Below are 15,218 nucleotides of genomic sequence, written 5' to 3' on the forward strand. Positions count from 1 at the left end.
TGGGTACACTCAATTTAGAAAAGAAAATATCCTATACTACAAGGTGAAGGATTTGTATTTGGAGGAAGGGTTCACCAGTCTGGAGGAGCTAAGGGAGAGGGTAGAGCTGCTGAGGGGTAGTGAGTTCAGGTATCTGCAGGTTAGGTGCTTTGCACGAAAGGTCTGGAGGGGGTTCCCTAGGTTGCCAGAATACACCTTGCTGGAGCAAACGCTGCTTCCGGATGTGGAAGGGGAGGGAAAAATTGGGGGTATATATAAGCGTCTGGGGGAGCAGGGAGGCAAGGGGTGGTGAAGATAAAGGATAAATGGGACATGAAGTTGGGAATGGAGATCAATTAGGGAGTATGGAGTGAGGCACTGCGGAGGGTAAACGGGACCTTCTCTTGTGCAAGGATGCGCCTGATAATAGTTTAAGGTGGTGCACAGGGTGCATATGACTCGGGCAAGAATGAGTGGGTTCTTTCAGGGGGTAGCAGATGAGTGTGAGGTGTGGGCAGGGGCCAGCAAATCATGCGCGCATGTTTTAGGGTTGCAAAAAATTGGGAAGATTCTGGGCGGCAGTGTTCGTGGTCTTAGCCAGGATAGTGGAGGGGGAGGTCGGACCCTTTGATGGCGATATTTGGGGTTTCAGAGAACCGGAGCTCATGGAGAGGAGGAAGGCCGATGTTGTGGCCTGTGCCTCTGATTACACGGTGCCAAATTTTGCTGGATGGCGGTCGTCTTCGCCACTGGGGGTAGCAGCATGGTTGGGTGACTTGTGTGACTTCCTGCGATTAGAGAAGATAAACTATGAGTTAAGGGGCTCAGCAGGGGAGTTTGAGGAAAGATGGGGATGTTTGTGACGGTGTTTGAGGAGCTATTCATCACAGGGGGGTTGGGTGATGGGGAGGGGTGCGGGTGTTAAAAAATCTATACAGACTGTATAGTTGATTGTTGCGAAGTGTGTTTCCCAGGATGTTTACTTACTGTAACCTGCTTTGATAAAAGTTTGTGATAAAATAAGTTTTTTTTAAAATATCCTGTTTTGCACAACTAGAATTTTCTCCAAATTGGAGGGCAAAAAAAAAAAGATTTGAGTGTTAACCATTGAAAATTTCTTAAACCAATTAGTTTTACACAAACTATATAAATATATAAATGCCATATAAATCCAACTGAACTCTTCAGGATCAGACAGCACTTGCTACTACCCTGTTACACCGCATACACCAGTCACTGAAACACGCTTGCTTGGGTGCAGTGCAGCACAGCAAGGTCATTCTCATGAAAGAGCCTGGAGCCATTTAAGCTCACCTCAGTTTCATAAAACATAGAAAATAGGAGCAGGAGGAGGGCATATAGCCTTTCGATCCTGCTCCGCCTCCATTATGATCATGGCTCATCACCCAACTCAGTGACCTGTTCCCGCTTTCCTTCCATATCCTTTGATCCCTTTAGTCCCAAGAGCTGTACCTAACTCCTTCTTGATATCATACAATGTTTTGGCCTCAACTGCTTCCTGGGATAACGAATTCCGCAGGCTCACCACTCTCTGGATGAAGAAATTTCTCCTCATCTCTGTCCTAAATGGTTTCATCTCTGTCCTAAATGGTTTACCCAGTATCATTTATGTTTTGGGGTTGCGAAAAATTGAGGAGCCTGAGGAAGGAGCAGTGCTCCGAAAGCTAGTGATTTGAAACAAACCTGTTGGACTTTAACCTGGTGTTGCAAGACTTCCTACTGTGCTCACCCCAACCCAACATTAGCATCTCCACATCATGAGTATCATTTATGGTTTTCTTCAATCTGTTCTGCACCTCTATTCATGGCCAAACTAGTTATGGAGTAGCAGACTGAACTAAAATCCGACACATTTCTTGCTCTCCAAGTGGATTACACCACCTTCTAAAGAGGGATAAGGTTCCATTAAAATTTAACTTGGGTGACATCCAACCTGACTTGGAATGGCTCAGTAATTGCCTACTATGGCCTGACTGGCAATCCTGTTTTTATATCCCACAGTCCACAGTACAGCATTCCAGAATAGCCCTCAAATAAAATATACATAAGGACTATGCTCCTGGCGATAAAGCCAAGTAAACCCTGCTATTCCAATGTAACATCTAAATTGACAGCAAACCCTTCTGGCAACTTTAGATACTTTTGAGGAGCAGAAACCCTGATGAAATCCAATTCACTCCATGAAGAAACAAAAGTGAAAGTTTGAAATGCAGTACCAGACGTTATTTAACTCTTTCCAGGTGTGTGGTGTCTCTGGAGATGATACTCTAGCAATCAGTTGACATCCACTAAAAGAATAATGAATAAGTTTGATGCCACACAGGGAAATGGACGCAGCATTTCATCAGGTCATAGAGTTTTACAGTACAGAAAGAGGCGCTTCGACCCACCATGTTAGCGATGGATGTTGGAGGCAGGAGCATAACGCCAGGGCATGGCTCGTGCTCTAACAAAGAACAAAGAAAAGTACAGCACAGGAACAGGCCCTTCAGCCCTCCAAGCCTGTGCCGGCCATGCTGCCCGTCTAAACTAAAATTTTCCACACTTCCGGGGTCCGTATCCCTCTATTCCCATCCTATTCATGTATTTGTCAAGATGCCCCATAAACGTCCCTGCTTCCACCATCTCCTCCGGCAGCGGGTTCCAGGCACCCACTACCCTCTTGTGTAAAAAACGTGTCTCGTACATCTCCTCTAAACCTTGCCCCTCGCACCTTAAACCTATGCCCCCTAGTAATTGACCCCTCTACCCTGGGAAAAAGCCTCAGACTATCCACTCTGTCTATGCCCCTCATAATTTTGTCGACCTCTATCAGGTCGCCCCTCAACCTCCGTCGTTCCAGTGAGAACAAGCCGAGTTTATTCAATGTCTCCTCATAGCTAATGCCTTCCGTACCAGGCAACATCCTGGTAAATCTCTTCTGCACCCTCTCTAAAGCCTCCACATCCTTCTGGTAGTGTGGTGACCAGAATTGAACACTATACTCCCAAGTGTGGCCTAACTAAGGTGCTATACAGCTGCAACATGACTTGCCAATTTTTATGCTCAATGCCCTGGCCAATGAAGGCAAGCATGCCGTAAGCCTTCTTTGACTACCATTAAAACTTACTGAGTTGTGGTCACTGTTCCCGAAATGCTCCCCTACTGAAACCTCTACCGCCTGGCCGGGCTCATTCCCCAATACCAGGTCCAGTACAGCCCCTTCCCTAGTTGGACTATCTACATATTGTTTTGAGAAGCCCTTCTGGATGCTCCTTACAAACTCTGCCCCGTCTAAGCCCCTAGCACTAAGTGAGTCCCAGTCAATATTGGGGAAGTTGAAGTCTCCCATCACCACAACCCTGTTGTTTTTACTTGTTTCCAAAATCTGTCTACCTATATGCACCTCTATCTCCCGCTGGCTGTTGGGAGGCCTGTAGTAAACCTCCAACATTGTGACTGCACCCTTCTTATTCCTGATCTCTACCCATATAGCCTCGCTGCCCTCCGAGGTGTCCTCCCGTAGTACAGCTGTGATATTCTCCCTAACCCGCAGCGCAACTCCGCCACCCCTTTTACATCCCTCTCTATCCCGACTGAAACATCTAAATCCTGGAACGCTTAGCTGCCAATCCGGTCCTTCCCTCAACCAGGTCTCTGTAATGGCAACAATATCATAGTTCCAAGTACTAATCCAAGCTCTAAGTTCATCTGCCTTACCCATAATACTTCTTGCATTAAAACATATGCACTTCAGGCCACCAGACCTGCTGTTTCAGCAACATCTCCCTGTCTGCTCTTCCTCAGAGCCATACTTGCCCTATTCCCTAGTTCTCCCTCAATGCTTTCACCTTCTGAACTATTGCTCCGGTACCCATCCCCCTGCTATACTAGTTTAAACCCTCCCATGTGACACTAGCAAACCTCACAGGATATTTATGCCTCTCCAGTTTAGATGCAACCAGTCCTTCTGATACAGGTCACACCTGCCCCGGAAGAGCTCCCAGTGGTCCAGATAACGGAAACCCTCCCTCCTACACCAGCTGTTTAGCCACGTGTTTAGCTGCTCTATCTTCCTATTTCTAGCCTCACTGGCACGTGGCATAGGGAGTAATCCAGAAATTACAATCCTAGAGGTCCCGTCTTTTAACTTTCTGCATAGCTCCCTGAACTCCTGCTGCAGGACCTCATGCCCCTTCCTGCCTGTCGTTAGTACCAATATGTACAATGTCCTCTGCCTGTCTGCCCTCCCCCTTCAGGATGCCCGCTACCCGTTCTGAGACATCCTGGACCCTGGCACCAGGGAGGCAACATACCATCCTGGAGTCACTTTCACGTCCACAGAAGCGCCTATCTGTGCCTCTGACTATAGAGTCCCCTATGACTATTGCTCTTCTGCGCTTTGACCCTCCCTGCTGAACATCAGAGCCAGCCATGGTGCCACTGCTCTGGCTGCTTCTGTTTTCCCCTGATAGGCTATCCCCCCCCGACAGTATCCAAAGGGGTATACCTGTTCGAGAGGGGGACAACCACAGGGGCTCCTGACTGCCTGCCCCTTCTGGTGGTCACCCATCTCTCTGCCTGCACCTTGGGTGTGACCACATTTATATAACTGCGATCTATGACGCTTTCCGCCACCTGCATGCTCCTAAGTGCATCCAACTGCTGCTCCAACCCAACCATGCGGTCTGTGAGGAGCTCTAGTTGGGTGCATTTTCTGCAGATGAAGCCACCCGGGACGCTGGAAGCCTCCCGGACCTGCCACATCTCACAGTCAGAGCACTGCACCCCTCTAATTGACATTGCGCTAATTAATTAGTAAATTAAATTTTTTTTAAAAACTTTTTTTTAAAAAGTTACTGTTAAAAAAAAAAGTTACTGTTTTTATACAGTGAATGGTAGAACCCTCAAGAGTATTGAAAGTCAGAGAGATCTAGGTGTACAGGTCCACAGGTCACTGAAAGGGGCAACACAGGTGGAGAAGGTAGTCAAGAAGGCCCAACTAAGGTGCTATACAGCTGCAACATGACTTGCCAATTCCTATACTCAATGCCCCGGCCGATGAAGGCAAGCATGCCGTATGCCTTCTTGACTACCTTCTCCACCTGTGTTGCCCCTTTCAGTGACCTGTGGACCTGTACACCTAGATCTCTCTGACTGTCAATACTCTTGAGGGTTCTACCATTCACCGTATATTCCCTACCTGTATTAGACCTTCCAAAATGCATTAGTCACATTTGTCCGGATTAAACTCCATCTGCCATCTCTCCGCCAAAGTCTCCAAACAATCTAAATCCTGCTGTATCCTCTGACAGTCCTCATCGCTATCCGCAATTCCACCAACCTTTGTGTCGTCTGCAAACTTACTAATCAGACCAGTTACATTTTCCTCCAAATCATTTATATATACTATGAACAGCAATGGTCCCAGCACTGATCCCTGCTGAACACCACTAGTCACAGCCCTCCAATCAGAAAAGCACCCTTCCATTGCTACTCTCTGCCTTCTATGACCTAGCCAGTTCTGTATCCATCTTGCCAGCTCACCCCTGATCCCGTGTGACTTCACCTTTTGTACCAGTCTGCCATGAGGGACCTTGTCAAAGGCCTTACTGAAGTCCATATAGACAACATCCACTGCCCTACCTGCATCAGTCATCTTTATGACCTCCTCAAAAAGCTCTATCAAGTTAGTGAGACTCGACCTCCCCTTCACAAAATCGTGCTGCCTCTCGCTGATACGTCCATTTGCTTCCAAATGGGAGTAGATCCCGTCTCGAAGAATTCTCTCCAGTAATTTTCCTACCACTGACGTAAGGACCGGCCTGTAGTTCCTTGGATTATCCTTGCTACCCTTCTTAAACAGAGGAACAACATTGGCTATTCTCCAGTCCTCTGGACATCATCTGAAGACAGTGAGGATCCAAAGATTTCTGTCAAGGCCTCAACAATTTCCTCTCTAGCCTCCTTCAGTGTTCTGGGGTAGATCCCATCAAGCCCTGGGGACTTATCCACCTTAATATTTTTCAAGATGCCCAACACCTTGTCTTTTTGGATCTCAATGTGACCCAGGCTATCTACACACCCTTCTCCAGACTCAACATCCAACAGTTCCTTCTCTTTGGTGAATACTGAGGCAAAGTATTCATTTAGTACCTCACCCATTTCCTCTGGCTCCACGCATAGATTCCCTCCCCTGTCCTTCAGTGGGCCCGCCCTTTCCCTGGCTACCCTCTTGCTTTTTATGTACGTGTAAAAAGCCTTGGGATTTTCCTTAACCCTATTTGCCAATGACTTTTCGTGACCCCTTTTAGCCCTCCTGACTCTGGAAATGAAGCTGTTGACTGACATGTTGGAGAAACCCTCAAGTTAAAAGGATAATGGGAAAAGTACTTTACTGGTTAGACTTTGGCCCAGTTATATGAAATGGTTTAGCTATGTTAAACTCATTTAAACTTAGTTGGGCAAGTTTAATTTCAGTCGCTGGTGAAATTAAACTTTTCTTCCTTACTGGGAAAATCTTTCATTTAAAAGTATGGGGGGGGGGGGGGGGAGGAGATAGATGGTGTTGGAGGAGGAGCAACTACCTGATGAAAGACATAACAAACAGCCAAGGCTGCAATGCGGAGATCATTTTGAAAGTGTAGAGATTTCTCTCTCCTGAACGTTGTTCACACCCAGGAGGCGTTACAGGACAGTGGAGGAGGGGAAGATCGGACTGAGCTGCGATGCTACCACAGTTTAAATACCTGCATTTGCTGTCTCATCTCACAATTGAAAAATGGCCATTTGAAGATGTACCAGAGGATCACTGATGTTCCTACAAAAATGCCTGCCAAGGGTTACCTAGGAAGCAGTTAGTGGGCATGGGGAAGCGGATAATCAAGACATTTGGTCACTATAAAGCAGTGCTTTCTATTTGAAGGAATCGAATGGACCACAAACCACAAGTAATAATACAGACTATTAAATCCAAGGTGTACCTGGACGTCCAATTCGTTAATGTCCAGTTTAGGTACCATGGGCTTTTTCAAATAAATATGCATCCAGAGCTCATTATGACAGTAAATATGCTCTCATTGGCATTGTCAAGTTCTAACAAGATGGGTACACCATGCAAGTAACAAAGGAGAACCATCTCTGTAACCAGGCTTTCAGCTTGAATTCCCACAGGTTACACCGCTGCAGAGATGGGGCACTATACATTTCAACAGATTTTTACTGTAAACAATATTCCTCAGCATAATTCCCAAGATAAAATCACTACTTTGACAGATTGCGTCAAGAGTTTGAAATTCAGAAGGGGAACCGGTGACACTGATGCCAAACTTCACACGAGCATGCAGAGAGAGCAGCTCCATGTTGTTACGAACTGACATTCAAACCAACCGAGGTTACAGTACAATATTTGCACAGGAAGCGCATTGAGCAAAACTGCACAGGTGGCGTGACACCACGCACAACATGGGTCACATGTAACTATTTTTAACTAAAAAAAGGGTAGATCGGAAAATGATAAAAAGCTAGGAACAGTGAAGTCTGGAGAGATTTAGGAATCAATATATACAGATTTCTATAATGCAGTTGTCAGGCCAAAGCAATAGTCTGAAAAGGTTAATGGAATGTTAGCCTTTAAAACTAGAGGATTAAAATATTAACGGGAGGTAGATTTTCTACAGTCAAACAAAGCCCTTCTTAAACCTTATCTGAAGGACCGTGTACAGCTCTGGTCCATGCACTTTAGAAAGGGCATAGTTGCCTTGGAAGGAGTGCAGCACAGATTTACCAAATCAATATGACAATTCCAAGGGTCAGTGCATGAGGAAAGAATACATTAACTCGGCTTGTAATCATTGAAAAGTAGAAGGCTATGGGGTAATTTGATTGACTGTTTATCATTTTAAAATAAACATAGGGTAGAGAGAGGGTGAAAGGGTAAATAGAGAGAAACTGTTCCACTGGTGAGGAGAGTTTAGGACAAGGACACATAAGCTCAAAGTCAGCCAGAACATTCAGCAGAGAAGCTACGGATTACTTCTTCATGTAAAGGGTGGGAACAAAGAGCAGTCCAAAATGTGGACTGCTCTCCCACAACCAATACTCAATGGTAGCTCAATTAATCTTTTTAAATCTGATGGGTAGATTTTTGCTAGACAGGATATAAACATATAGGGTCAAGACAGGTGGATGGAGTTAGGACACCGATTAGCCATGGTCATAATAAATGGCGAAACAGGCTAGAGGGAATGAATGGCCTAGTCCTCTTCTTAAATTTCTAACACTCACTCAGTATTAAACAACTTTGGCAAGTCAGTTAATTAAATACTGTTACAAGATGGGAGCACTAAGTGTAGCAGTGTTAGAAGCACAATGGGTACAGTACCTGGCTTCCCATTCTGATGGGGGGCCTTGGACCTCCTGCGTATCGTGGTGACATAAAAGGCTGCAATCACACAGAATTGGTTAAATCTACAATTGGCTAAATTTCTAACAGTTTTATCTTGCATTGTGGAAAACCTGTAAACTCATGCAACATTTTCTTTTAAATGACCAAAGCCAAAGCAAGTGATTTGGTGCTGGGTGATAGAATATATCAAATCATAGAATTTACAGTGCAGAAGGAGGCCATTCGGCCCATCAAGTCTGCTCCAACTTTGGGAAAGAACATCCTACCCAAGCCCACACTATCCCCGTAACCCAGTAACTCCATCTAACCTTTTTGCCACTAAGGGCAATTTAGCATGGTCAATCCACCTAAACTGCACATCTTTGGACTGTGGGAGGAAACCGGGGCACCCGGAGGAAACCTACGCAGACAAGTGGAGAACGTGCAGACTCCGCACAGACAGTAACCCAAGCCGGGAATCGAACCTGGGACCCTGGAGCTGTGAAGCAACTGTGCTACCGTGCTGCCCCAATCCTCGGAATTCCTGCATTTACTGTGTGAGAAGCACAATTTGCTTCCCAACTATTGTGATTTTGCATGAAAGGTCCTGGAGGAAATGAAAATAGAAGTTTTGAGTGTTATATCACTGTTGGCAATAAATCACTTGCCCGAACCAATGCTTGCATGCTGGATCTGCACCAAAATGACGAGGACTTTCAGATGACATATAAAGAGAAATCATAACTCACTTTTTAAACAATATGCTATGCGGTTAAAAACTCAATTCCCTTCAAATGCCCCAATTAACAGCACAATAGCAAATAAAGTTAAACAGAGATTAGATACGGTACCCTGCAACTCAATTTCCCTGATCCTTCAAAAATAAGAGGGAGCTTTGTAGCTTTAACATTAAACCACCTTGATTTTCATAGCAGCAAACTGATTGGGATAATTAAGCAGCATATCCCACTCGTCAATAGTTTTGAACTAGTAATAAGACGTATGCATGGATTTCTGGCAAAATGAGGAATCGGTCCACTGCTGAGGACATTCCTGACAAGCCAATGCTGTCAAAGTTTCACTTTAGGAAGTTAGGACTCAGCTGTGTAAAAGTTGCAAAGAAAAACAGATCAAATGCAACTCAATCTCTCTTCAGTTACAAAGAACGTGTTTCACTTTACAAATTAAAAATTGAAACCCAGCAATTTTACAAGCTAATTTATTGAAATATAAATTTACAGACACAATTTCCACTTAATAGCTGCAATAAAACTCAAACAACAACAAAATACTTCGAATGTTGGAAATCTGAAGTTTTTTTTAAAAATGCAGATAAAATGGCACATAAAAACAAATTCACAGACCCATGATGAAACATTTGAGATATCCACAGGAGGTAAATCTCAGCATGTACTTCACAAAAGGGTTAGCACTGCTGCCTCACGGGACGGAGGACCCGGGTTTGATCCCGGCCCACTGTCCATGTGGAGTTTGCATATTCTTCCTGTGTCTGCATGGGTGTCACCCGCACAAAGCAAGATGATGTGCAGAGTAGGTGAATTGGCCATGCTAAATTGCCCCTTAATTGCAAAAAAGAATTGGATACTCTAATTTTATTTTAAAAAGCATGTACTTCACCAAGGTTTACAATTCTAATAAATGAGAATTTTCTTGCCAAATACTGTTTTTGAAAATATAACCAGTAGGAGAAGGGGAAATTTATAAAGAATTTCTGGCTTCTCTTGGGCACCTCTTATTGGCTAGGTTGGAGCAGCCAAAATGACAAGAGAGCTAAAAGGGCAGGAACGAGAAAATCAATATGAAAGGAAGTTATCCAGATTTTTACCTTGAATAAAGAGTCCATGTTTATTCGTAACTACCAACAGTTTAAAACATTAAGTATAATTTTTAACGTAATAAATTTGAATTGATATACATATTCATATACAGGTCATCAGGAATTCTCATGGTTTCTCCATCTGACTCATGTGTTTAAATGATTCAACACACAAGTTAAAAATACACAACTTTCCAGGCAATGAGCTCAATATAATGGATGCTGTGACTGAGGAATGCAGTGGTTAGGAATTTGATAGCAACAGTGTGATGGCGTTCCTTAGCACTGCAGAGCAATGTGATAAAACAATCCTGCAAGAAGGCTATTTACAGGGATTGCACATTTTATATAGACACATATTAAACACAGACATATACACACACCAAGCTGTCAACACTTCACACACATTTTTGGAACACAGTTGCAAAGAGATGAAAATGTTCACAGGCCCAGTATCAGGGCAGTGGTCTGCTCACTAGGCTGAGTACACATAAAAGCATTTACAATCCGAGAAGGAAAAATTACAGAAAGGCTAATCTGATTGTCCCAGGAGTGAACCTTCCCAACTCTCCTATGGTTCAGTGGATGAATGCTCAATAGGGATGATACTGAACCCTGTGGACCATGAAGTCCAAAATGCAGGTGATGGACTGTGCCAAATTAGCTTAGTTCAGCCAGGGCAAAGTATTAGTTGCACTCTTGAAAAGGGTGTATCTGGGGGATAATGACGGAAAGGAGGTGGTGTTAAGATGAGTCCGAATGGGAGGTTGAGAGAACAAAAATTAGACTGGACTTCTGCTTCTATTCACGAGCCATCAGTTCTCATCAAAAGGTATGCACATCTGTGTGGATGGCAGATCAGAACTTGGCTTGGTAGCGATGGCTTCCAGAGGCAAACCCTTCTCACGTTCAACAAAGATCAGAATGGCCACTTGAGCACATTATCAGAGGCAGCCAACACTACGGAACTATATCCAGCATGTCTTTAGGAGAGGGCACAAGAATAGTGGGGAAGAAAACTGGATTGTAAAAAAAAAAAAAGCTTGACCTGTGAACTGACAGAAGCAAAAACAAAATCCATCGCATTTAGAAGAACCCTGAATGGACGTTTCACTTCTGAGGACAACCTGATCAGGAGTCTCGTACGCAAGACAGCAGCAAGCAAAGTCAAATCATTAGTCAAATGTAGAAACTCTTGCCCCTTTTGAATGAAAGAACCCAAGCAATTGCACCAGCTCATTACCTGATTGTGGGGTCCCATCATGTTGTTAGGATTGTGAGGAGGCGGCTGTGTATGTGGCGAGGGCTGAGAACCTGGGGGTCCCTGCGAGAGGTTAGAGAGCAGAGGAGGGGGGTTACAGCGTCAGTGCATCAAGTTGCAGGCTGCTCAGAGAACTGCAGAGCCACTCAAAAAAAAGATTATTTTTAAGAAGTGTAACAGCTGTTGCAGACCTGCCATGTTTGTGCTTTCAACAAGTGTTAGTCTCTAGGCTGCTGCCAGCGACAATGTAGTTTGTTACCACGAGCAATTTTCTTAATTAACAGACATTAATTAGCCATTTAGCATTTCTGCAAAGCAGCTTTACCAAACATGAGTACCACTGTGATAAATAGTACTGATTAGAGGATGCCCTAATTAACAGCAACGAGCAAGAGAGAAAATGAAATTACGCAAATTAAAAGGGAGTGGAAGTTAATGAAGCTGGAATGCATTTGCACCTGTAGTTCTTTTGTGTTGGTGAGAACGGAGCACACTACAGAATTTACATCTCATCATTTCATTAAAAGATTCATGGTGAAACACAGTAAATAAAGCTTTTGGACCAATTAGTTTGAGACTGAGCCAACCACTTTCATTTCTAGATTTACAAGAAGCAGCTTCATAGTAAGTCGCTGCACTCAGTCAGTTCTGCAATTTTATAAATTCTGTGATTTGGATTTTACATCTTAAACTTCGTAACACATAAGGGAGAGGAAAAAAGACAGTCTTTCTCACAGAGAATAATACTCCTCAATTTGCAGGCTAAGCTCAGTTTGCTTTCAGCTTGTGCAAACCCACAAGTACTTCACATTCAAACATGTTCCACCACATTCTTTTATTCAAGAACAGATTTAATTCTGGAAGGTCAACGCATTTAAATTGGAGGGTTAAAAGTCACAAACTGAGGAAATGGGAACAGTCACTGGATTGCAGACTTCCATCACTCTCAATAATCACATTAAAACTGCATTGCTTCAACTTATTTTAGTTAGGAGTGCTCTGATAATTAGCTGCCTAAAGGAAACATTTTTCTTTTTACCTCTCCTGAAGTACAGGTTTCTCCTGGGACAGAATTCCATGGAGCACTTCACATAAACCTGACATGCTACTCAACCTCAGACAGCTGGACATGAGAAACTAACACAGTCCTGTTCACACTTCTGAACAAGAGTTCCTGGAAGCAAAAGCCTGATTTTTGTCCCCTTTACCTAGTCCAGAGTCACTATAGTCACACAACAACTACTGTGTTGAGTTTAACTGAGCCAGCACAGACTTGAAATAGAACCTAGTACTTTCCTGATCTGCATGCCTAAGCCTCACTAACACAAAATCTGGTGCATTTACTCAGAGCTGTTTGGGTAATGCTTTTTAAAAATTGATTAGGCAGCACGGTGGCACAGTGGTTAGCATTGCTGCCTACGGCGCTGAGGACCCGGGTTCGAATCCTGCCCCTGGGTCACCGTCCGTGTGGAGTTTGCACATTCTCCCCGTGTTTGTGTGGGTTTCACCCCCACAACCCAAAGATGTGCAGCGTAGATGGATTGGCCATGCTAAATTGTCCCTTAATTGGAAAAAATAATTGGGTACTCTAAATTTTAAAAAATAAATAAATGTTTTAAATTGATTGTAGCTTTGAATAAGCCAATCTTACCTAACGCAATGTAACGGGAAGATGCCCACTCTTTGAATGAACAGAAGGTGGTGAAGAATTTCCACAGAATGGGAGCTGGTGAATTGAAGACTCACCAAAGTAGAAACATCAATATAAAAAGTTAATTTATATTAATATAAGTTATCATTCCACCAGAACAGACAAGTTTGAGCTATCAAAGAAGCACTATATTTTACTTGAAATGTGTTCCACTTCAAAGCTCAAACAGAATACTTTTTCCCGATAGTCTCCAAGATATTCAGATTGCAAATAAATTTCCCCATGTCTACAGTATCTCTGGTTATGCTCCCATTCAACAAGTGTTAACTGACTGGCAGCTCTGATAAACTGGAGGCTTTTCTGCAGAGCTACTGTAACGATAATGCATCTGCTGCAAGCACTTGAGAAACTGGTAAGACACTCCCAGAAAATCCAAGATCTTGCAAAGCCTCCCAATTGGCAGCAATTTCTCAAATGTGAATCAAAACCTCACAGCTATTGCGACCTCTTGCACTAATGCTTCTGACAGATAATTTCTGGATAATGTAACTGCAGATGTAGCATCAATGTAAACACTTCAACAAACATCACATCCTCCAGCCAACTCATTATGCAAGGATGGGAAGACCTGGCCGTCTGCATAACAAAAGCATTAAAAAAAACCATAGCTGTCCACTTCCTCCCAGCCTCCCTAGAGACGCTGTATTTAAACACACTGCGCACTCCACCTCAATATTCTTATAGCAACTGAGAAACAGGATGCATGCGAGCCAAACAGATTTTTGAAGGAATGCAATTAATTGGGTTTCATATTACGGGAATATTCAAAGAATTCAAAAATTAAAGACAATTTGTTTCTTTAAAAAAAATCTTAGCCATGTTTTTACAAGTTAAGCTAGCCCTCCAGTTTTGAATATTGGAATGTGGGGGAGAATGTCAGAAATATATTTAGAAAAACGTTTTAACCAGGACAAGTGATGGATGGGGAGGATAGCTGGAATTGGTTATGCGACCTCAGACCATTTTGAAATCAGCTCGGACTCTAATTTCAAACAAAGTACAGCACAATCTGGCCCATGCTGGGGCACACAGTACAACATACACAGAATCCAACATGCAGCACCATGTACATGCAGCCCTGCACATGGACCATCAGCACAGACAATGTAGACACAGCCCTGCACATAGCATCCAACGAACAAAACAACGCACACATAGTAGCCCTGTACTTGCAGTAATAATTCAATTTTAACATCAGTGTCAGCTTTATGAAGTGTGTTATAGTAAAAGTATGGTCTAGGGTCAGGGGAAAGTGTCCCTAAGTATAGCCAATATCAACAATAGGTTCATGCTTATATAAGCTTGCTTATCAATTACAGATCCTGTTCATGTTTAAGTAGTACTCTATAGTGAAAGGTGGGAAGAGTCTTAAAATAATCAGATCTGGATGAAGCAGAATGGAATTGCATATGGTGGTTTTATTATATTTTAATTATTAAGTGGAATTGCAGTGTGTATTCCTGCAGAAATTCTGTCCAAGCAGTTTCAAATCAGAACCACTGACGGCAATAACCAGCATCAGCGTATTCTGAACCAGTGTGCTCTGGTACTATGATGCATTTTGCAGCAACTGCAAACCATATATACACACAAATACATAGTCATACACACAAGAGTCGCATTAATAAAAAGTGCAGGCATGTGTGTGGCAGGGGAACAATAAATCTTGACGAGTTAACAACTGAATAGTCAAGTAGATTCAATGACCCTTTGTCTAATGCATGCAATGTGTATACCACCAGGTATTGCATCAAACACCTCATTCCACAGAAACCATTTTGAAATTCCACCTGCATCCAGTTTGGTGCAAATACCTATTTGCATCTGCACAAATTTAGATAATGTATCTATTGTTCACTTCTTAGTAATGCACAAAGAAAGCACTAGGGGGCAATGTTGGCACATGTGCCTTGCTGCTTTGTTATTCAACATGCTGCAGACTAACTGCTGATGCATAGCAAACACAGCAGTGGACATTGATTTATGAGCAACTTTCCATTTCATCAGTGGAGGTTCGAACTCTACATGGCTAGTTTTCATAGAA

At 43.3% G+C, this 15,218-nt stretch overlaps 1 protein-coding gene and 1 long non-coding RNA gene across 15 annotated transcripts in view; one reads left to right on the forward strand and one right to left on the reverse strand.

The window, feature by feature from the left end:
• The window catches only part of ssbp3a (single stranded DNA binding protein 3a), a 239,744-nt gene that overhangs the window by 29,572 nt on the left and 194,954 nt on the right, over positions 1 to 15,218 (reverse strand). For 4 of the 14 annotated variants that reach the window (XM_072511334.1, XM_072511338.1, XM_072511333.1 and 1 more), the window contains exons 6-7: positions 11,446 to 11,526; positions 8,363 to 8,422 (exon numbers count right to left, since the gene is read on the reverse strand). The exons of 4 other annotated variants lie outside the window; for them this stretch is intronic. In XM_072511334.1, the coding sequence (XP_072367435.1) occupies positions 8,363 to 8,422; positions 11,446 to 11,526 (141 nt within the window). The remainder of the gene's footprint in view (positions 1 to 8,362; positions 8,423 to 11,445; positions 11,527 to 15,218) is intronic. 6 more of the 14 variants (XM_072511345.1, XM_072511339.1, XM_072511337.1 and 3 more) reach the window with 2 other exon arrangements.
• LOC140426498 (uncharacterized) overlaps positions 1 to 15,218 on the forward strand; it is a 77,885-nt gene that overhangs the window by 17,010 nt on the left and 45,657 nt on the right. The gene's annotated exons all lie outside the window — the stretch shown is intronic.

Source organism: Scyliorhinus torazame, chromosome 7 (assembly GCF_047496885.1).
Source record: "Scyliorhinus torazame isolate Kashiwa2021f chromosome 7, sScyTor2.1, whole genome shotgun sequence".
Classification (NCBI taxonomy): Eukaryota; Metazoa; Chordata; class Chondrichthyes; order Carcharhiniformes; family Scyliorhinidae; genus Scyliorhinus; species Scyliorhinus torazame.